At 40.4% G+C, this 23,148-nt stretch overlaps 1 protein-coding gene across 1 annotated transcript; it reads left to right on the plus strand.

The window, feature by feature from the left end:
• The first annotated feature begins 1,646 nt into the window (after positions 1 to 1,646).
• LOC119570793 (THAP domain-containing protein 10-like) lies at positions 1,647 to 2,419 on the plus strand. The gene is made up of 2 exons (XM_037918400.1): positions 1,647 to 1,991; positions 2,255 to 2,419. Exons 1-2 carry the CDS (start codon positions 1,647 to 1,649, stop codon positions 2,417 to 2,419), a joined length of 510 nt encoding a protein of 169 aa, XP_037774328.1.
• The last annotated feature ends 20,729 nt before the right edge of the window (positions 2,420 to 23,148 follow it).

Genomic DNA, 23,148 nt, shown 5'->3' on the forward strand with positions numbered 1-23,148 from the left:
GCATAACAATACATCCTCCGTTTTATGATGATATCAGCACAGAAAGTGCAAAGTAGGGGACGCCTCCTTTTGCTTGTTTACTTTCCACCGTCCTACTGCCACAAGACCACGACCGCTGCTGCAAAACCATCGCCGGGTCCGCCACCTCCGCCTCCGTCGCAAAAACCGTCGCCGCCGCGTGCGCGTTTACTTGCCCGGGCGTGCAGTAGCGTTGGCGAAGGACGCGTGCGGAGGTAGGTGGCTTACAATCTCCCCTGTCTAACTGCAGTCAGTTTTACAGTAATATATCGTGCACTGAATAGGTTAACCGACGTAGGGGGTGGGCGATGACATAGGTAGTTTAGCTGTTGAAAGATTACAATACAAGATTTAGTAAATAATAATGTCTCAGGCAAATAAGTTGATACCTTTAGGCATTTATATATAAAAGGGTTATATCGTGTTTATCAAAAACATTGATGTCGAAGCTAATACCCATGGTCAAAAATCCCTGCTTTAGGCTAATTTGTCTGTGGCTTTGTCCAGTACACGAACAATTATAAAAACTTTATAACATGAGGAGCAATACAAGTTTTCCGAAAGGAACCTAATATTTTAAACAAAATATAGTTTTATACTTTTATACTTTTAAAGCACAATATTTATGTTTTGATTTTCATATAATATTTATTATCATTTATTTATGTTTACATGTAAGAGGTTTTATTTCCTGATAGATCTTTAGATATTTCAGTAATTTAACATTTTAGCCCCACATGGCAATCGCCGATAATGGCCTTTGGCGTAGGCGCGGCAGATAATTTTAATCAATCAATGAACATATTTCTGAGAAAAAGTATGTTAAAGGTCGTGGTGCAAAACCTGAGTCAATGATTTTTTTTGCATTTACAGGTATTATTAAATATATTGTTACGCCGGTCGCCTCGTCTCTCTGCCACCAACACAAGGCAGGCTAGGCAGACGGCGTGTTATATACAGGGTCGTGAACACTGAACAGCTCCAAGAGGCACCGAACACCACAGCGTCCCAGAACACCAGGAGAGGAAACGCCAAGTGGCGAGGCAGGGCACGAAGTAAACACAAAATGACAGTCTTTCCTTTATTTACACAAGTTATTTACCCGTACACTTTTCTATAGGCACAATACAGGGGGAAACCAGCATGTCACACAGCACAATACAGCTTATAACAGGGCAACACCAGGTTTATCTCAGGTCACAAGGGCACACACGAGGTCTTCACAGGAGCAGCACCCAACCGCGTCTCTCTCTAGGCTTGTTCCTCCGCTCCTCCGCTCACAGCCAGCTGCGTCATGTTTGCCCAGGTCCCTTCATGTTAACACATGCCCAGGTCATCCTTTTCATGTTAACACATGTTTCGCACAGAGACAAAGACCCACTGGCGTAGCAATATGTTTGACCCTAAGAAGTGTTCTTTTTCTAATGTTAATTCGTCAACACACTTTTTTTTGTTCTTTTCACTTAAGTGAATGCATCGTCTGGTATTCGAACCGAGCCTTATTACGCCTTCGGCTATTTTCGTCAACTCGCGGGAATGTGACGTCACAGGAGTCAAACAACAACTCGCATTCATTCATTGTACCACTCAGTGTGTCATTGTGTTTTGCCAATTTTAATGACAATATCATGGTGTATTGTGCGGCAGCTGAATGCAAGAACGCCACAGGGTGTGGGAAGAGCTTTTTCAATTTTCCGAAAGATGAAACAAGGAGAAAAGAATGGGTTAGACGAGTTAACAGAGGCGGACCGAAACCTGGCCAGCTCTGGCAACCCTCAAAATGGTATCGTCTGTGTTCCGACCATTTTGAGAACTGTTTTGAGAAAGATTTGGCAGATTCCATCGGATTCAAAGAGGTACTTCGACCGAAGTTGAAGCAAGATGCAATCCCGACTATTTTCAAGACTCCCAATAAAATTATTAAGAATCGAACACACAGGAGGAGTGCTTTCGATACACGCCGAAGGTTGGAGGTGAGTTTTGTAAAACTGGTCGTCAGTACACTGTGCTAATACACGTAGGGTACAATGCACTGCAGCAGGCCACGGACGGCGCAGACTGTCTGATTTCTTCTTATTAGGTAGGCCTATATCGTGTTCATCATCATCATTTAGTTGAAAGCTTATAATAACCTTCATTATATACGTTTGTGCACACGCTGTCTGTGACACGATATGAAAAGCTAAGCTTGTGGGCTGAGTGGTCATCTTGAACCTCATCACACAGTTCCTTTCAGACTGTATCCGAATTGCTGGAAGCCTCTGGTAGCACTGAAGAGACAACGCCAGAAGTAGGAGGAGTTGGAGTTGATGATGATATTGCTGAACCTGAAGAAAGTGTGCTCGTGCTGTTGTGGGGTTTGGCCCTGCCGCAATTATTGGTTCAAACTGGTATGGTCTGACAACGCCAACAGGAATAAAGCTGGCCACTTCATGTTCTTCCTCTTCCTCGAACTCCAATAAATTTAACGACATATCGACAGCCAACCTCCGCCGCAAACAGACAAAAAATCACACAATGGAACTCGCTATTGTGCACGTCCAGTGCAGTTGAGTATGTGAATGGATGTGGACGCTGTCTCTATATTTGACTCCTGTGACGTCACTACATTGCCACCTGGTGGCGTTTTCAGGAACTATTCGTCTTGCTGGTAGTTTCGCCAGTCTTCGGAGAATGAACTTTTTCGTGAATAAAAGTGCACTTTTCTCCATGAAAAAAGAACTTTTAAGATCTCTGCATTAAAAAAATTTAGTTCTGATATGTTTAATACATCATAGGGATGGTTTTAATCTATTTATCTTTGCACCTCGACATTTAACAGTTTTAGGTATTTTATTTATTTCACATTATACTAGCAAGATAATGGTAATATTTTTATACAAAAATAGTATTTAAATCTCCTTTATCCTCTATAGGTAGCATTATTTTTCATTAGAGACTAATTTGATAAAATATAGCAGTAATGACTCAGTGCGGTTCTTTAGTATTTATAAGCTTCTATCAGATCTGAATGCTCCTTCCAAAGAGGATAATTTCCGTAACCGATGGAGATGACGCTTCCCGAAAAGACAGCAAGTTGTTCCTCCTGCTATCATCGTATATCTTCTGCATATAGGAAAAATAATGGTGAAGGACAGCGAGAATAAAACTTGAATGCATGATAGAATTTACTAAGTTGGCATTCTGTAATATTTCGATTCTGCTAAATGCTCGCGACACACCTTTGTACTCTCCCGAGTTTATTGTGTCTTGCATCATATGCGTTTTTATTGGTTTTTATCCTACCATTTTCTTCGCAAGGAACTTCCAAGCTTGATATGGCTATGAGCCTACTACTTCTAAGCCAAACCCTGTCCATGCATATTAGTGTCGTCCATGTGAAGTCATGTTATAACTTCATTTATTATTATAATCATAATTTTACCTTCCTCGCGGTAATACAGCATCATAATCGAGGGACAATGGATGTATGAGAGCAATGTATGCGAAGGGTCGAGGTCCCGCATAACAAGCTATGCACTTTTTGACTCGGTCTGACGGGTCGTGAGTTCGCGGAACAAGCACTGTGTAAAGGATGGGGCGAGTCCCAGCAACTGAGGCAGCCCATTCTAGAACTCTCTACCTATCTAGAACATGCGATTTCCTTAGAAAAATTGACTGAAGGCTACGATTTCCGTGTAGATATTCCATTGACATGCCAGTTCGCACGAAGTCGGGCGAGAAAAATACCTACCTGGCATCGCTCTAATGTCCGCCCTTCTCACTTCCCCATCCCTTTAATGGTCTTTGTCTGTCGGTTATGTTTCTTAATCTCGTGACGAGTAGGTGTATTCGCTGACGTCCGTCATCTGGGTACTTACCCTGAGCATCATCAGGTTTTAGAGGACACTTTAATAAAAAAGAGGTTTTAGAACCTGGGGTTAACACATTGGCTTTTTTGTTAAGGATGGCCAGAAATAGGATAATGTGTTAACACTTGCCATTTACATTTCCAGTACTGCAAACTGCTCCTGGTCATACACCATACTTCACAATCACCCTTTGTATTTGCATAAATGGGCATTTTCTTTCTCTCAGTTGAGTTACACAGGACGTTTTTTCACCCCTTATTATGAGGTAATGTGATTTTTTTTTTGTTCCCAACAATTGTCATTTACAAGAACATGGCTTCGGTTTCGCCTTTTTGGCTCGTCATATACATTTTTTACTACCCGGTAAAACAAGAATATCTTGATGTAGATGGCATAACAGGAAAAAGAAAGTATCTTTATTTTTGTAGTATTTTGCAAAGAATGTTTGATTAGGAAAAGTATATATTAGTTGTTGTTGATAACTTTGGTTTAAGAAAGATGAAAAAAAAACACATGCAACATTCTCTGTTGGAAATTTGCATGCTGCCTGCTACGATCTATCGGGTGCCATGTATATTTTACTCCCTCTGTAAGTACCCATGCTCAAAAATCTCTGCCTTTAGAGGCTATTTGTGTGTGTGTCTTTGTCAATATGCGAACAATTAATAAAAGCATTATATTCATAGAGGGCAAACAAGTTATATTTTTTACCTCAATTTCTTTTCATATTTCGTAAAAGTTCTTGGTTTTGATCAAAAGTCAATTGCTAAACAAAAGGGGACATGTGTTCACATTCATCAAAGCCTTCTTTTTTTCATTTTTGAAGATAGAAATAGTGTACATGGGGTCTTTAACAGTTTTCGTCACTGCAGCAACTAGTGCATAGTGAAAAATTATAGTGAAGGAAGTTTTCTTCATTTGGGCATGCTTGTATATTAAGTTATTCAGAAAATATGGAAGAGGTCGAGTAGCACTTTTCTTCAGTGTCGATTAAAGCTATTTTCTCTTCCCTTGTAAGAGATTTCAGAAAATAATATGCCATAGTTTACTTAATAAGTGGTGCCTGAATGCGCAAGAACAATATTTTGGTACCGTTGCATCGTTCTTTTTTCTCCTATATACATGTAAGCCAGTACATAGACCATTTCGATGAGGGAGAGTAATTGCTGAAGAGCTAGTCCAATTTCTGTTCTGATATCATCATAAAACGGAGATGTATGTTCTGCCGACCTCTTATGGAAGGATACGCTCGTCCGTATATAGTTATACATATGGTTCTATAGGAAAACTAAATATATTTCCTCAGTTGCATGTAGATTTGTAAACATCGAGAAATGCGGAGGAACATTTTATGAAATATACCGCATTGTCCCTTGAGTTTAAATTAGCAAAACATACCTGAGTCAACACGTGGGATGGGTTGGTGACGCTAGTTTGGTTAGAGTCATTTAGTGTTTCAGGCGTAAATATGAGGGGGAACCCGTCTCTGACCGGTGTCGATACCGTGAAAACCTTTAAGGCCTCCTAATAGAATTCAAACCAGCGTCTTTCAGTCTATTAGGTATTAAACCTGTTAGTTTTACCAGTATGAGACGTGCAAGGTAATGAAATATTAATTGGTTATCGCATTTACATTTACACAGAAAATTTAAGCCTGGTTATTTGTGTTATCGCCTCTTAGGACGTGTGTTTGTGTAAGCTTGAGAGTCCTAATAAAGGCATATTGAGGCTGATAAAGGCATATGGTGGAGGGGGGGAAAGGGTAGTGATGATGGAGGTGGGGTCGTCAGTAACATCGGCTAATCATATTGATTCGTGTCACGCTCATTAGCATAGGTGTGATCACTCACCTTAACCTTCAGTGTCATGAGTTGTATTTCTCCTTAAGCAGGACGTGTGACTGGTGATTTGTTTTGTTTGCTTCTTTTTCTTTACTATTTTTGCTTTGTAATGGGTATTATAAATGTGGGGCAGGTGCGTAGAGGGAAGGACGGGTCACCTGTTTCTCAGGGTCAAACCTTGATTTGGTCATTACCTGGCCTGACTTCTATCCGTCCTGCGGTTGGGGTCTTTTCCCTGCCGCCGTTATCTGTTATTGGTTATGCGGGTGACACTCGTCTGTTACCCAGTCCCATTTGTCAAGTCAGTTTACAAGTTCAAACAATAGTTATACTCTGGTGCCAAGTACGGACGCCAGTTGGTAGATAATTAGGTGTAAGGCGTAATACGAGGGGGAAACCCCGTCTTTGGCCCTGGGTTAATACCTTGAAAACCCTATTAACATGCTCTCTAAAGATAAAAGAATAAAAAACCATTGGTCTTCATCTATTAGTGTAATTAACCTTTTAGTTTTATAATATGAAACGTGCAAAGGTATGAAATATTGTTTATCGCATTTACATTTCCCGAAACATTTAGCCTGTTATTTGTGTTATCGCCTCTAGGCCGTAAGTTGTGTAGAAGCTGCGAGTCTAACAAAGGCCATATGCGTGGAAGTGTTTATACGCGAAATTAGAAAAATACAGTATATTCGTACACGGCGCTTTATAATCCTTTTTTCATTTATTGTATTCTTATCCAGTCACGACGAGGGGCGGGAACGTAATTATGTGGTCATTAGCAGACCTGTTGTGTGACCGACCGATAGGGGGGTGAGGGTCGGTGGTTGGGTGTTATGGTTATTGAATTTATGACAGTTTTCATTCATTAGGAGGGGGTCACCTCTGTAACAGGGTCATTCTCGCTCACAGGTACAAGTTCAAACACGATGATTTGCGGGGGCGGTGTGGGGGAGGATGGGGGATGATGGCGTGGGTCATCAGTGACACCTGCATGGGGTTTGGATTATGATTGCCTCATCATTGGAGGGGTGTCACTCGTGTGTGAACTGTCACTTCTCGATCCATGGTACCGTTCAAACACGGCGAATAATTGCGGGGGGTGTGGGTGTTAGGGGCGGCGGGGTGATGATGGAGAAGAGTCATCTGTGACAAAACCTGCGTCGGTTGAATTATGATAGCCCTTATTCCTAAGGAGGGGTGGATCACTCCGTGTGTTCTATCGATCAGGTACAAGTTTAAACATGATGAATATTGCGGTGTGAGGGGGTGGAGGAGGAGGAGGTCATCTGGTGACACTGGCATCTGGTTGGATTATGTTTGCTCCTTCATTAGTAGTGGTTTTCACTCGCCCTTCACGTGCAGGGCTGTATATCTTCCTTAAGTAGACTTGAAATTTTTTTGCTTCTTTTTCTTACTGTTATTTCTTTGGGTATTGCGGAATTTGGGTCAGGAGGGCAGGAGGGTTGGTTTGGCGAGGAGGAGGGGAGGGTGAGATGACCCCATTTAGGTGTTGTAATACGACACATTAGAGGGACATTTTATGGATTATGATTAATTAGGAGGGATGGTCTCGTCTGTACAAACATTTTCAAGTTCTCATCCAGGTACAAGTTTAAACATGATGATATTGCGGGTGGATGTGGAGGTACTGGAATAGGGTGGTGGTGGTGGTGTTTGGTTGGATATGATTGCTCATTAACATTAGGCGGGGTGATCAACTCGTGTGTGTTAGACATTAACTAATTCATTAACTATGATTCTGGGTACGGTCACTGATTACCGTGTAATATCACTTTCGCAGTCATTAACCTGTTGTTAATGGCGTAGTGAGGCGTTCTGTCCGTCGCCTGTATTGGAGAGAGTGGAGGGACCCCCCACCCTGTTTAGATATCATTAGAGTCGGTTAATGATTTCCAGTTCGATCATTGATTATGATAATCATTTACTTATGCTTTACTTTCTGGCTATGGTGACCATGAACCGACCGTAAGGTAGTCTGGTGTTGCATTCTAACATCTTTTAACTATATTAAATTCCTGGTACGGTCATTGATTAAACGTTAAATTCCTTGCGGTTACGGTATTGGTTTATTTCATCGATTGCGGTTTCCGGTTCTCTTAACCTACTTGCCGTTTACACCCTCATGTACGTACGTGGGGTGGAGACTTCTGTCCTTTCTCCATCTCCTCATCTATCATCTATCTTTATATATATATAGTACATCTATAATATATATATATATATATTATAATATATGCATCTATCTATACATACATATATATATATATATATATATATATTATATAGTATATAATATTATGTATGTATGTCTATATATACTAGTATAGAGTGTATGTATATTATCCATGTATCCCTCTAATTGTATGTTATCTCATCTTATGTAGTATCTCATATCTATCATACTCTTATATATATAATATATTCATATCCATCTATACTATCTATGTTATTTCTCATATCTCTCTCTCCTCTCTATCATAACTATATCCTATATAATATCTATCTCTCTGCTATGTATGTCTCTACCTATATGTTCTCATATCCTGTCTGTCTATAATATATTAGATATATATATGTAACTCTCTCTCTCTATCTCTATCTCTCTCAATATCTCTCTCTCATCTCTCTCTCTCTCTCTCTCTCCTTGTATTTCTCCTATCTCTCTCTCTCTCTATATCTCTATATCTCTCTCTATATCTCCTCTCCTCTCTACTATCTCCTGTCTCTCTCTCGTGGATGTACTCTCTCTCTGTCTCTCTATCCATGTCTATCTTCCACTATCTCTCTATCTCTACTCTCTCTCTCTCTTCTCTCTCTCCTGCATCTGTTCGCCTCTCTCTCCCTCCTCTCTCTCTCTATCTACTCTCTATCTCTTATACTTCATATATCTCTCCTCATCTCTCTCCTTTCTCTCTATCTGTCTATCTCTATCTCTCTCTTTACTCTTTCTCCCTCTTCATCTGTGCTGCCTCGCTCTCTCTCTCTCTCTCTCTCTCTATCTCTCTGCTCTCTATCCTACTCTTCTCTCTCTCATCTCTCTCTCCTTCTATCATCGCTTTTGGCACTGTCCGTGTCCCCCCAAACCTCCCACCCCCCCCCCACACACACCCCCACCCCAACCCCCAACACCCCCCCCCCCACCCACCCCCCCCCCCCCCCCCCCCGCACACACACACACACACACACCCCCCCGCACACACCCCAAACGTGTGTGTATACCCTTATCTCTATCTATCTCAATCTCTCTGGGATCACACACACGTGTGTGGTGTGTTTGTGTGTGTGTGTGTGTGTGTGTGTGTGTGTGTGGTGTGTGTGTGTGTGTGTCTGTGTGTGTGTGTGTGGTGTGTGTGTGTGTGTGTGTGTGTGTTGTGTCCACTGACTGCCACAGCATATATATATAGCTCTCTCTATCTCTCTATTATATAATATATATCTCTATATCATATCGCTCCTCTTCTCTCTCTCTCTCTCTCTCTATCTGTCATCTCCCTCTCTTCTCTATCTATATATATAATTCTATCTCTCCATCACATATATATATACCTAATATTCTATCTTGATCTCGCTCTCTTCTATCTCTCTCACTTCTCCTCTCTCTCTCTTCTCTGTCTCTCTCTGTCTCCCTCTCTCTCTCTCTCTCTCTATATCTCTATATATATCTCATATATCTATCTATACCCTTCTATACTCTACCTCTATCTATACCCATGCTATTATACAAGATATACTATCTATCTCTCTATCTCTTATCTCTCGATATATATCCTCTCTCCCTCTCTCGATCATCATAACTACCTTCTCTCTATCCCCTCTATCTCTATCTCTCTTCCTCTCTCTCTTCCTATCCTCATCTCTCTCTCTGCATCTCTCTCGATCTCTTAGCATATATCATATATCTCTCTACCGCTCTCATCTCTCTCTCCAGATCTCTAGTATCTACATCCCTCCTCTCATCTCTTATCTCTCCTCTCTCTCTCATCTCTTATCTCTCTCTCTCCCCTCCCGCCTTCTCTCTCTATTCTCGCTCTCTATCTCTCTCTCTCTCTCTCTCTCTCTCCCCTCCTACCTCTATATAAAACTCTATCATCTATCTCACTCTCTATATATATATATATCCATACATATATATATATCTCTATACTATATATATACTATCTCTATATATACTCTCTATCCCTATACATATACATCTATCATATCTATCATATATATATCTCTCGTATCTATATCTATCTATACTATCTCCTATACATATACCTAATATATTTATATCGATATCTACTATCCTATATCTACATATAATATATAATATCTTATATCTCCCTATCTCTATCTATCTCTCTATCTCCACATACATATCTATACTCCACTCTATCATCTCATAACATACATATATATGATATATATATAGATATATATATATATCTCATATATATATATATATATAATATACATACATACATAGCTATACATACTATATATGTATACATTATATATACTACATATATATAATATATATACATACATTACATATACGATATATAGATTATAGATATATCTATATCTCTCTCTGCCTACTGTATGTATATCTCTCTGCCTCTCTCTATATCTATATCCTCTCTCTCTCATATCTCGCTCTCTCTATCTCTCTCTCTCTCTCTCTATCTGAGTAGATGGAGAAAGGACCGAACGTCTCCCCACGTCCGTCCAGAGGGTGTCCCCCCGGAACGTAGGTTACTGCACCGGAAACGCATCGCTGAACATAACACTGACCGTACACCGCAGTGATTACGTAATCATAGACCCGTAAACAGGACTTTTTAATCATAGTAAAAAATGTTTAGAATGCACCAGACTTAACCTACTGTCGTTCCCTGGTGGCACCATAGCAGAAAGTAAAGCATAATTAAAAGTGATTATCATCATCCATGATCGGAACTGTAAATCATTACCGACTCTATGATATCTAACATGGTGTCCCTCCCCTCCTCTCCAATAAGGCGACTGGACAGAACGCCTCACTTCGCATCACAACAGGTTAATGACTGCAGAAATGATGGAACGTAATCAGTGACCCGTAACCAAATCATTAGTTAATGATTAGTTTATGTCCTAACACACCAGTGATCCCCCGCTAATGACTGATGCGAGATCATATTCCACCCCAATGACCCACACCACGAGACAAATTAACCGAAGGCCCCCCTCTTCCATACCTCCCACCTCCACCCGCATTATTCATCATGTTTTAAACTTTTACCTGATCGAGAATTGACCCTGTTTACAAGACGAATGACCATCCTCCTAATTAATCATAATCATAAATGTCCCTCGAATGATGTCTAATACACGCACCTAAAGGGTCCTCTCACCCTCCCCTCCTCCCTCTACAAACCAACCTCTTCCCTTCCTGCCCCCACATTCCTCCATACCCAAAGAAAGAACAGTAAGAAAAAGAATCAAACAATCTCAAGTCCTACTTAAGAAATAATACAGCCCTGCCTGAAGTGCGAGTCACACCCCTCCTAATGATGATGCAATCATAATCCAACCAGATGCTCAGTGTCACAGATGAACCCTCCTCCCCTCCCACCCTCACACCGCAATATCATCATGTGTAAACTTGGTACCTGATCGATAATTAACACACGATTGATCACCCCTCCTTATGAATAGGCTATCCAGATTTTCAACCCGACGCACAGGTGTCACAGATGACTCTTCTCCATCATCACCCGCCTCCTCCCAGCTCCGGAGCCCAGGGCGCCCCGCCCCTCTCCCACCCCCCCCCCAATATTCTCCGTGTTTGAACTTGTAACCTGGATCGAGAATTGACCCAGTTACACACCGAGTGATCAACCCTCCTAATGAAATGAGCAATCATAATCCACCCAATGCAGGTTTCCACTGAGGAGACCCCATCCCTCATCCCGCCTCACCCGCCTCCCCCCACCCCCCCCCCCGCCCCCCCCCCACCTCCCCCAACCATCCCCCGACGCGCACCCTCCCCCCCTCCTACCCCTCCACACCCGCCCCCGCATATTCATCGTGTTGAACCTTGTACCTGATCGAGAATTGAACCCTGTTACGCATGACAACCGCCTAATGAATGAAACTGTCATAACTCAATCACCCTAACACCCCAACCACCGCCCCTCCCCCCCTATTCAGTCGGTCACACAACAGGTCCTGCTATGACCAATAATTACCGTTCCGTCCCTCGTCGTGCCGGGATAAGCATACATTAACTGAAAGGATTATAAGCGGCCGTGTACGTATATACTTTTATTTTTCTAATTTCGCTGTAGAACCTTCACTCAATATGCCTTTTTATGACTCTCAGCTTACACAACTTACGTCCTAAGAGCGATAACACAATAACAGCGTAAATTTTTCTGTGTAAGGTAATGACGATAACATATTTCATACCTTGCACGTTTCATACTTATAAAACTAAAGGGGTTACTTACCTAATAGCTTGAAGCACTGGTTTTATTCTTTTATTCATTTAGAGAGCATTAATGGGTTTTCAAGGTATCCTACCCCAGTCAAAGACGGGTTTCCCCCTCGTATTTACGCCTGAACACCTAATTATCTACCAACTGCTGCCGTACTTGGCCATATGTATAACGATTGTTTGAACTTTGTAACTGACTGACGAATGACTGTGTTTTAACGACGAGTGGATCACCCCTCAGAACCAATAACAGATAAAGGGCCAGGGAAATAACCCAACCGCAGGACGGCTAGAAGTCCATTCCAGGTACTTGACCAAATTCAAGATATTGACCCGAGAACAGGTGACCCCTCCTTTCCCTTCCTACCGCCTCTGCCCCACATTTCGCCTACCAATACAAGCAAAATTAGTACGGAAAAAGATCAACCAACAAATCACCAGTCCACAAGTCCTGCTTAAGGAGATAATACAACCTGCACGGAAGTGTTACAGTGAGTGTCACACCTATAGTAATGGCGTGACACGATCATATGATAGCCCGATGTTACTGACGACCCCACCTCCACATCACTCCCCTTCCCCCTCCCCCATATGCCCTTTATGCACTCAATATGCCTTTATTATGACTCTCAAGCTTACACAAACACACGTCTAAAGGCGATAACCACAAATAACAGCTTAATTTTCTGGGTAAATGTAAAGCGATAACCAATATTTCATCTTTGCAAGGGGGGGGGGAGGGTTTTTTTTTTTGGGGGGGTTTTTTTTTTTTTTTTGGGGGGGGGGGGGGGGGGGGGGAGGGGGGGGGGGGGGGGGGAGGGGGGGGGGGGGGGTTTTGTATTTTGTTTGTTGTTTTGGGGGGGGGGGGGGAAGGGGAGGCGCTCTCATACTTTAAAAACTAACAGGTTTAATTACCTAATAGACTGAAGACGCTGGTTTATTCTATCTAGAGAGCCTTAATTGTTTTCAAGTATCTACACCAGGTCAGAGACGGTTTCCCCCTCATATTTACGCCGACACCTAATTATCTAACAACTAGCGTCACCACCAGCCACGTGTGGACTCAGTTATGTTTTGCTAAAATTAACCTCAGGGACACTGCTGTATATTTCCTAAAATGTTCCTTCCGCAATTTCTCGTGTTTCTACAACTACAATGCAACTTAGGAAATATATTTTAGTTTTTCCCCTTAAGACCCATTATTTATAAACTATATACAGAACGAGCGTATCCCTTCCATAAGAGGTCGCATTAACAATACATTCCTCCGTTTATGATGATCATCAGCACAGAAGTGGACTAGCTCTTCAGCAATCTACTCTCCGCCTCGAATGGGCTAGTAGACCTGGCTGATTATATAGGGCAGAAAAAACGATGCAACGGTAACAAATATTGGTTTGCGGCATGTCAGGCACCACTATTACGTAATACATGCCTATATTTTTCTTAAAATCTCTTACAATGAAGAAAATATCTTTAAGTCCCGACATGATAAAACTGCTACTCGACCTCTTCCTTTTCTGAATAACTTAATATACAAGCATGCAAATGAAGAAAACTTCTTCACCTATAATTTTTCACTATGACCACTAGTTTGCTGCAGTGACAAAACTTGTTAAGACCCTGTAAACTATTCTATCTTCAAAATGACAAATAGGCTTGATTAATTTGTTACACATTTGCCCTTGTAGGCAATTGACTTTTTATCAAAACCAAGAACTTTTACAAATATGAAAAAGAAAATTGAGTAAATAATATAACTTGTTTTTGCCCTCATGCTATAATGCTTTATAATTGTCGCATATTTGGACAAAGACACACACCCAAATTAGCCCTAAAGCAGAGATTTTTAGAGCATGGGTACTTTTTACCAGAGGGAGTAAAAATATACATGGCAACCCGAGAGATCTTAGGCAGGCAGCATGCAATTCCAACAGATAATGTTTCATGTTTTTTTTTTTTTCTCTTTTCTTAAAACCAAGTTATCACCAACAACTATATATTACTTTTCCTAATCAACACATTCTTTGCAAATAATGAAATAGATACTTCGTTTTCCTGTTGCATCTACATCAAATTCCTTGTTTTTACCGGGTAGTAAAAAGTATATGACGAAGCAAAAGGCGAAAACCGAAGCCATGTTTTGTAAATGACAATTGTTTGAACAAAAAAAAATCACATTACCTCATAAATTAAGGGAGGGAAAACTTCTTTTACCTAACTTAGAGAAATAAAAAATGCCTTTTAATTCAAATACAATGGTGAATTGAGTATTTTTGTGTATGACCTAGCAGTTTTTCAACCTGGGAAAATAAATGGCGTGTTAACACATGATCCTATTTCTGCCATCCTTAACAAAAAGCCAATGTGTTTCATCCATGTCCTCCTCAAACCTTTTTTTATCTAAAGGTGCCTCCTAACTCTGATGATGCGCCGGTAGTACCCAGATGACGGACGTCAGCGAATACCCTACTCGCACGAGTCTACCTAACCGACATACAAAGACATTAAGGGATGGGGAAGTGAGGAAGGTCGGACCATAGAGCGTGCCAGGTAGGTATTTTTCCTCGCCTACTGTTCTGTAAGCAACTTCATAGTCAGTGAATATCTCCACGGAAATCGTAGCCTTCAGTCAATTTTCTAGTACATCCTCATGTTCTAGATGTAGAAGAGTTCTAGAAGGCTTGCCTCAGTTTGCTGGACTCGCACACATCCTTCTACACACTGCTTTTTCCGCGAACTCACGACCCGTCCCCTATCAACATGTCTAGCTTGGTAGCGGACCTCTCCCTTCTCCTCACATATGCTCCTCCTCCTTGTCCTCGATTATCATGTGTATTTACCGCGAGGAAGTAAATTATTGATTATAATAATAAATGTATTATAACATGACTTCACATGACGACACTAAATATGCATGACAGTGTTTGTCTTAGAATTAGTGATCTCAGACCATATCAGCTTGAAGTTCTTGCGAAGAAAATTGGTAGTATAAAAACAATAAATAACTCATTGGACTGCAATACCACAGAAACTCTGAAGAGTACACACGTGTGTCGCGATCATTTATCATAAATCGAATCTTCACACGAATGCCAACTTAGTATTCTATCATTCCTTCAAGTTTACTTCTCGCTGTCCCTCACCTTATTTTTCCTATATGCAGAAAGATATACGTGATAGCAGAGACAACTTGGCTGTCTTCGGAAGCGTCATCTTCCTCGGTTACGGCAATATCCTCTTTCGGAAGGAGCTTCAGATTCTGTTAGAAGCTTATAAATACTACGACCCATCTGAGTCATTCTGCTTATATTTTATCAAATTTATTCTCTAATGACAAATACTGCATTTACCGTATGTATCATTATGATTTTAAATACTATTTTTGTCATAAAATTAACCATATTACCTTTCTACTACAAGGTGGAAATAATAAAATACCTAAAACTGTTAAAGGTCGAGGGCAAAATATTTAAATAGATTTAAACACCATCCCTTGATGTAATTTAAAACATATCAATAAATAAATATTTTTTAATGCGATCTAAAGTTCTTTTTTTTCAATGGAGAAAAGTGCACTTTTAGTCACGAAAAAGTTCATTCTCCCGAAGACTGCGAAACTACCAGCAAGACCAATCGTTTTCCTGACAAACGCCACCATGTGGCATGTAGTTACTCACAGGAGTCAATATAGAGACAGCGTCCCACATCCATTCCACATACTCAACTGCACTGGACGTGCACCATAGCGATTCCATTGTGTGATTTTTTTGTCTGTTTGCGGCGGAGGTTGGCTGTCGATATTCGTTAAATTATTGGAGTTCGAGGCCGCGGAAGAACATGAATTGGCCACTTATTCCTGTTGGCGTTGTCAGACAGACCAGTTTGAACCAATAATTGCGGCAGGGCCAAACCCCCCAACAGCACGAGCACCACTTTCTTCAGGTTCAGCAATATATCATCATCAACTCCACTCCTCCTACTTCTGGCGTTCTCTTCAGTGCTACCGAGGCTTCAGCAATTCGATACAGTCCCTGAGGACTGTGTGATGAGGGTTCAAGATGGACACTCAGCCACAAGCTTAGATTTTCATATCGTGTCACAGACAGCGTGTGCACCAAACGTATCTATGAAAGGTTAGTATAAGCTTTCAACTAAATGATGATATGACACGATATAGGCCTACCTAATAAGAAGAACTCAGACAGTCCCCTGCGCCGTCCGTGGCCTGCTGCAGTGCCTTGTACCCCGTGAGTATTAGCACAGTTTACTGACCCATTTTTCAAACTCACCTCCAACCTTCGGGTGTATCGAAAGCCTCCTCCTGTGTGTTTCCGTTCTTAAATTTTATTGGGATGCTTGAAAATAAGTCCGATTGCATCTTGCTTCAACTTCGGTCGAAGTACCTCTTTGAATCCGAATGGAATCTGCAAATCTGTGCTCAAAACAGTTTTCTCAAAATGGTCTGAACCAGACGATACCATTTTGGGGTTGCCAGAGCTGGCATGTTTCGGTCCGCCTCTGTTAACTCGTCTAACCCATTCTTTTCTCCTTGTTTTCTCTTTCCGTAAAATATGAAAAAGCTCTTCCACACCCTGTTGCGTTCTTGCATTCAGCTGCCGCACAATACCCAATGATATTGTCTTAAAATTGGCAAAACCATGACACACTGAGGTACACTGAATGAATGCGAGTTTTGTTTGACTCCTGTGCACGTCACAGTCCCCGAGTTGAACGAAATAGCCAAGAGGGCGTAACTAAGGCTCGGTTCGAATCCCAGACGAGCCATTCACTAAGTGAACCAGAACAAAAAAGTGTTTTGACGAATTAACATTAGAAAAGAACACTTCTTAGGGTCAAACATATCGCTACGCAGTGGTCTTTGTCTCTTGTGCGACCATGTGTTACATGAAAAGCATTACCTGGTCATGTGTTAACATGAGGGACCTGGGGCAAACATGACGCAGCTGGCTGTTGAGCGGGGGCGCGGAGGAACAAGCCTAGAGAGAGACGCGTTGGGTGCTGCTCCTGTGGAAGACCTCGTTGTGCCCTTTTGACTGATATAACCTGGTGTTGCCCTTTTATGAAGCTGTATTGTGCTGTGTGAACTGCTGGTTCCCCCTTTATTGTGCCTATTAGAAAAGTGTACTGTAATACTTTTGTAAATAAAAGGAAGACTGTCATTTTGTGTTTACTTCGTGCCCCTGCCTCGCCACTTGCGTTTCCATCTCCTGGTGTTCTGGGACGCTGTGGTGTTCGGTGCCTCTTGGAGCTGTATCAGTGTTTCCCTACCTTATTAACACGCCGGTCTGCCTAGCCGGCCTTGTGTTGGTGCAGAGAGACGAGGCTACCGGCGTAACAATTAGTTTAATACTACCTGTAGAATGCAAACAATCATTGACTTCAGGTTGTTTGCACCACGACGTTTTAACATACTTTTCTCAGAATATGTCTTGATTGATTAAAATTATCTGCGCGGCCCTACCCAAGGGCCATTATCGGCGATTGCCCATGTGGGCTAAAAGGTTAAAATTACTGAATATCTAAAGATCCGGGGCAGGAAATAAAACCGCTTACATGTAAACATAATAAATGATAATAAATATTATATGAATCAAAACATAAATATTTTGCTTACAGTAATAAACGTATAACTATAATTTTGTTTAAAATATTAGGTTCCGTTTCGAAAACTTATATTGCTCCTCATGTTATAAAGTTTTTAATCATTGTTTCGTGTACTGGACAAGCCACCGACAAATTATCTAAAGCGGTATTTTGACATGGTATTCGCTAACATCATGTTTTTGAATAAACCGATATAACCCTTTATATATAAAATGCCTAAGGTATCACTTATTTTGCCTGAGACATTATATTTACTAAATCTTGTCTTGTAATCTTTTCAACGCTAAACTACCTATGTCATCGCCCACCCCTCCGTCGGTTAACCTATTCATGCACGATTATATTACTGTAAACTGACTGCCGTTAGACCAGGGGAGATTGTAAGCCACCTACCTCCGCAGCGTCCTCGCCAACGCTACTGCACCCCGGGCAGTAACGCGCACGAGCCGGCGACGGTTTTTGCGACGGCGGCGAGGTGGCGGACCGCGATGTTTTGCAGCAGCGTCGGTGGTCTTGGTGGCCGTAGGCGGTGGAAGTAACAAGCAAAAGAGGCGTCCCTACTTTGCACTTTTTCTGTGCTGATATCATCATAAAACGGAGGATGTATTGTTCTGCACCTCTTATGGAAGATACGGCTCGTCTGTAATGTTATACATATGGGTCCTCTTAAGGAAACTAAATCTATTTTCCTAGTTGCATTGTAGATTGTAACATCGAGAATGCGGCGGAACTTTTAGGAACATATACCGCATTGTCCCTTGAGTTATTACATAACTGAGTCAACACGTGGGACATGTGAGATTCTAGTTGGTAGATAATTATGTTTTCCGCATAAATATGAGGGGGAAACCCGTCTCTGACCTGGTGTAGATACTTGCAAACCACTATTAGGTTCTCTAAATAGATTCAAGCCAGCGTCCTTTTCAGTCCTATTAGTTTAATTAACCTGTTATATTTTTAAGTAGACAGTGCAAATGTATGAATTTGATTATCTCATTACCTTTAACACCGAAAAAATTTTAAGCCTGTTTTTTGTGTTATCGCCTCTGAGGGCGTGGTGTTTGTGTAGCTTGAGAGTCTAATAAGGCTATTGAGTTGCTAAAGGCATATGGGGGAGGGTGGCTTGATGATGGAGGTGGTGTCGTCAGTAACACCTGACATCTTTCTATCATTTGATTTGTCATGCTCATTAGCTACAGGTGTGATCCTCACCGTAACACTTCATTGCAAGGGTTGTCATTATCTCTTAAGCAGGACTTGGATGACTGTGATTTGTTTGTTTCTTCGTTTTCTTACTATTATTGCTTTGTAATGGGGTATGGAGGAATGTGGGACAGGCGGTAGGAAGGGAGGAAGGGTCACCTGTTCTCGTGACATACCTTGCAATTTGGTCACATTACCTGGCCTGAACTTCTTCCGTCCTGCGGTTGGGTTCTTCCCTTTGCGCCGTTATGTTATTGTTCTGAGGGGTGATCATTCGTCTGCAGCACGGCATTTGTCAAGTAGTTACAAGTTCAAACAATAGTTTATAAATATGGGCAGTACTGACCGCTATTTGGTTCTATAATTAGGTGTTTCAGGCGTAAATACGAGGGGGAAACCCGTCTTGACCTGGTGTAGATACTTGAAAACCCTATTAATGCTCGCTACAAGAATAAAAAGATAAACCAGTGCTTTTCAAATCTATTAGGTTAATTAACCTTTTAGTTTATAAGTATGCAACGTGCAAAGGTAGAAATTTGTTATCGCATTTACATTACACAGAAATTTAAGCCTGTTACTTGTTTTATCGCCTCTTAGAACGTTATGTTTGGAAGCCTTGAGAGGTCCTAATCAAGGCATATTGAAGTGAAGTGGTTTATACAGCAAATTAAAAAATAAAAGTCTATATCTTACACGGCGCTTTATAATCCTTTTCATTTCATTGTATTCTTATCCCCGGTCACGACGAGGGAAACGGTCAAGTATTGTCATTAGAGACCTTTTTGTGTGACTCGACCTGATAGGGGGGAGGGTCGTGTTTGGGGTGTTAGGGTTATTGATTATGAAGTTTCATTCATTAGGAGGGGTGGTCCTCGTCTGTCACCAGGGTCAATTCTCGACCCAGGTACAAGTTCAAACACGATGAATTTGCGGGGGCGGGTGTTGAGGGAGGAGGGGGGATGAGGGAGGTGGGTCATCAGTGGACAACTGGCTTGGGTTGGATGTGAATTGCCTCATTGCATTAGGAGGGGGGATACTCGTGTGTGTACTGGTCAATTCTCGATCCAAGTACAAGTTCAAACACGCGAATTATTGCAGGGGGTGTGGGTGGGGGAGGAGGGTGAATTGATGGAGAAGAGTCCTCTGTGACACCTGGCGTCGGGTTAATTATGATAGCCTTATTCATAAGGAGGGTGATCACGCGTGGTGTACCTGGGGTTAATTATCGATCCAAGTTTAAACAGATGATATTGCGGTAGTGAAGGGTGGGAGGGGGAGGGTCCATCTGTGACACTGGCATCTGGTTGATTATGATTGCATCTTCATTAGGAGGGTGATCACTCGCACTTCAGTGCCAGGGCTGAATTCTCTCCTTGAATTAGGAACTTGCTGCTTTGTTTGCCTCTTTTTCTTACTATTATTTCTTTGGGTATGAGGTAATGTGGGCAGGAAGGGAAGGAGGGTTGGTTTGGAGAAGGAGATGGGAGGGTGAGAGGAACGCTTTAGGTGTGTGTATTAAGACATCATTATAGGGACATTTATGGATTATGATTAATTAGGGGGATGATCTTCGTCTGTAACAGGTCAATTCTCGTCCATGTACAAGTTTAAACAGATGAATAGTGCGGGGTTGGGGGGTGGGTCACTGTGCCCTGGCTTTGGGTTTGGATTATGATTGCCTCCATTCATTAGGATGGGTGAATCACTCGTTGTGTTCGACCATTACTTCATTAACTAATGAATTCTGGTTACGGTAATTGATTCGTAATCCCTTTCCGCAGTCATTAACCTGTTGTGATGATAAGGTGAGGCGTTTCTGTCCATTCACCTGTAATTGGAGAGGAGGGTGAGGGACACCTGTTAGATATCATTAGATTCGGTTAATGATTTCCCAGTTCCGATCATTGATATGAGAATCACTTTAAATATGCCTACGTTCTCTATGGTGCGCCATGAACGACTGTAAGGTCATCTGGTGTGCATGCTAAACATCATTACTATGATTAATGTTCCGGTTATGGTCATTGCTTACGTTAACTCACTTGCGTTACAGTCCATTGGTTATGTTCATCGTTGCGGTTTCCGATCTCATTACCCTATTTCCTGTTTACACCCTCATGTACGTACATGTGTGTCTGACGTTCCTGTCATTTCTCCACTACTTATATTGTATGTTTTATATATGTATGTATATAATATATAAGATGTATGTATATATATTGTATGTCTAATATATCTATATATGTATGTCTATGTATATGTATGTCCATACTCATATATGTATTTATCTAATATATGTATATTCTCCTCTTTCTCTATTCTCTATATATATATATCTAATATATCAGTCTCTTATATATATGTGTGTGTGTGTGTGAGTTTCTGTGCGATAAAAGGACTGGTAATACAAACCAAGCGACATCGCCGCCCGTGGAATCCATCTTCTTTTTTCGCAATATCAGGCGTAACTCCGTCGGCCGCGCCTCATAAATCACCCAACAATTTTAAATCTTCAAGACGTAATTGCTTCGCTGCATTTGGCTCACTCCGACCGACCATCATTCGGATAAACGTACACACACACACACACACACACACAAACATACACTTATATATACATATATGTGTATGTGTGTGTGTGTGTGTTTTTGTGTGTGTGGTTTTGTGTGTCCTACAAATGTGTGTGTGTATATATATTGTATATGTATGCACACACATATATATACAGACACACACACAAACTTATATACATATATATATACATACATACATAACATACATACCATATATATATACTATCTCTATATATATATATATATATATATATATCATATATATATATTATACATATATATGTTCATACAGATTCTAGCTATCTATCTATCACTCTATATCTATATATATATTATATCTATATATATTATATATATAATATAATTTATATATATATATAAATATATTTATTCATATTTGATATATATTAGGGTATATATAGATATATTAATATATCTAGTATAGATATATATATATATATATATCCTATTCTATAATACATATACATGTATATATATGTATTGTATATATGTATGTCTACATATATCTACTATATATATATATATAATTATATATTAATATCTATATTTATATATATTATATATACATATATATATATATATTATCATTAATATATATATATATAATATCGATATATTATATTATATATATCTATAATCTACGATACTAGTATAATATCTTATATCTATATATATATTTATATATATATATATATGCTTAGTCGTCTATCTCTCTAAGACTCTATAGATAGTATTTATCTATATCTATATGTTTATACTATATATATATATCATATATTCTATCTAATCATATCTATACTACTATATCCATATATATATATCTATTTATATATATATATATATACTATATCTACTCTTCTCGCTCTCATATATATTTATATATTATATATATTTATATATTTATATATATTTTTATATCTATATAGATATATATATATAATATATATATAATATATAATATGATATATATATATATATATATATAAATATATATATAAAAAATATATATATACAATATTAAACATATATATATATATATATATTGCTATGCCAGTGGGTCCTTTGTCTCTGTGCGAACATGTGTTTACATGAATGGACCTGGAAAACATGATCAGCTGGCTGTGGCGAGGATCGGAGAACAATCCGGGAGACGCAGTTTGGTGCTGCTCCTGTGAAGACCTGTGTGTGCCTTGTGACACTGAAGTACACCTGTTTTTTTTGGTTGCCCTGTTATAGCTGTTTGTGCTTGTGTGACATACTGGTTTCCCCCACTATTTGTGCTATAGAAAAAGTGGTAGGTTCAAATAACTTGTTCAATAAGGAAAGACTTCATTTGTTTTACTGTGTGCCCTGCCTCGCCTCACCTTGAGTTTCCTCTCCCTGGTTGTTTCTGGGACCTGTGGTGTTCGGTGCCTCTTGGAGCTGTTTCAGTGTTCACGACCCATGTATATACCACTCCGTTCTGCCTAGCCTCCTTGTGTTGGTGGCAGAGAGACAAGGCGGCCGGCGTACCAAATGGTGTCGAGTGGGAT

This window comes from Penaeus monodon, unplaced genomic scaffold (genome assembly GCF_015228065.2).
Source record: "Penaeus monodon isolate SGIC_2016 unplaced genomic scaffold, NSTDA_Pmon_1 PmonScaffold_3954, whole genome shotgun sequence".
Classification (NCBI taxonomy): Eukaryota; Metazoa; Arthropoda; class Malacostraca; order Decapoda; family Penaeidae; genus Penaeus; species Penaeus monodon.

Coding starts and splice junctions, on each gene's coding strand:
- LOC119570793 (XM_037918400.1), top strand. CDS start 1,647: ATGGTGTATTGTGCGGCAGCTGAATGCAAGAACGCCACAGGGTGTGGG. Junction 1,992..2,254: donor ATACACGCCGAAGGTTGGAG/GTGAGTTTTGTA, acceptor AGTTCCTTTCAG/ACTGTATCCGAATTGCTGGA.